The sequence below is a fragment of the Acanthisitta chloris genome, unplaced genomic scaffold (assembly GCF_000695815.1).
Source record: "Acanthisitta chloris isolate BGI_N310 unplaced genomic scaffold, ASM69581v1 scaffold6197, whole genome shotgun sequence".
Classification (NCBI taxonomy): domain Eukaryota; kingdom Metazoa; phylum Chordata; class Aves; order Passeriformes; family Acanthisittidae; genus Acanthisitta; species Acanthisitta chloris.
Genome location: NW_008680820.1, coordinates 47,503 through 48,231, shown reverse-complemented (window position 1 = coordinate 48,231; position 729 = coordinate 47,503). Strand labels below are relative to the sequence as shown.

Here is a 729-nt window from a genome sequence, read left to right as displayed (position 1 = left end):
CTGCTCCACGCTGTGCCTTCCCTTTACCTCCTGCCACAGTGGCACTACCTTAGCTTCTCATCTGAAGATTCTCTACCTTTATTCCATCAGGACAAGCTCCATAAATATGCTATGTCAACATCAACATAAACAGTGGGTTGTTTTCCTCCTTCCAGCTATTTTCTAGTTTATTTAATGCTTGGCATAGTGCAGTCTCTGTCTTCTCGTGGCACCAGCCACATGCCACGTATCTGTCTGTGGCTTTTTTTTCTGCCAACAATTACCATCATAACTTACTGCTGATTGAAGTCACAATAAAATTATTTCAGACAATACCTGGCAAAGCCTTTTTTAAAAATTCTTCAGGTGACTTACTGCCTGCACATAACTTTACTCCATGAAATTCTACTCATCTTGTAGAATTGGCTTGTGCAATAAGCTCCATCATTACATCTAGTTGACTAGCATTTAGGAAAAAAAATAATTAAAAGAAGTACTAGCTATCAATATGAGGAATCCACACATTTGATACGGAAAGATGTGCAGAAAAAATTTCGTAGTGTTACCTGCTGTCTGCAAAAGAACAGGGCTGAACAAAAGGGTGAGCATGCATATTTCATTTGTGCTGCAAGGGTTGCCACTAGTCCATACATACCATTATTCAAGTTAAACAGAAAGCTGCACATGTATTTGTCGTACACTTTTCCTCTTCTGTCTGCCTCATCCTGAGAAATAATCTGAAAGAAACAG

At 39.2% G+C, this 729-nt stretch overlaps 1 protein-coding gene across 5 annotated transcripts in view; it reads right to left on the bottom strand.

Annotated features, from left to right (window-relative positions):
- EZH2 (enhancer of zeste 2 polycomb repressive complex 2 subunit) overlaps positions 1-729 on the bottom strand; it is a 29,292-nt gene that overhangs the window by 1,609 nt on the left and 26,954 nt on the right. For all 5 annotated transcript variants that reach the window (XM_009077850.1, XM_009077851.1, XM_009077852.1 and 2 more), the window contains one exon: positions 635-716. In XM_009077850.1, coding sequence (XP_009076098.1) covers positions 635-716 — 82 coding nt within the window. The remainder of the gene's footprint in view (positions 1-634; positions 717-729) is intronic.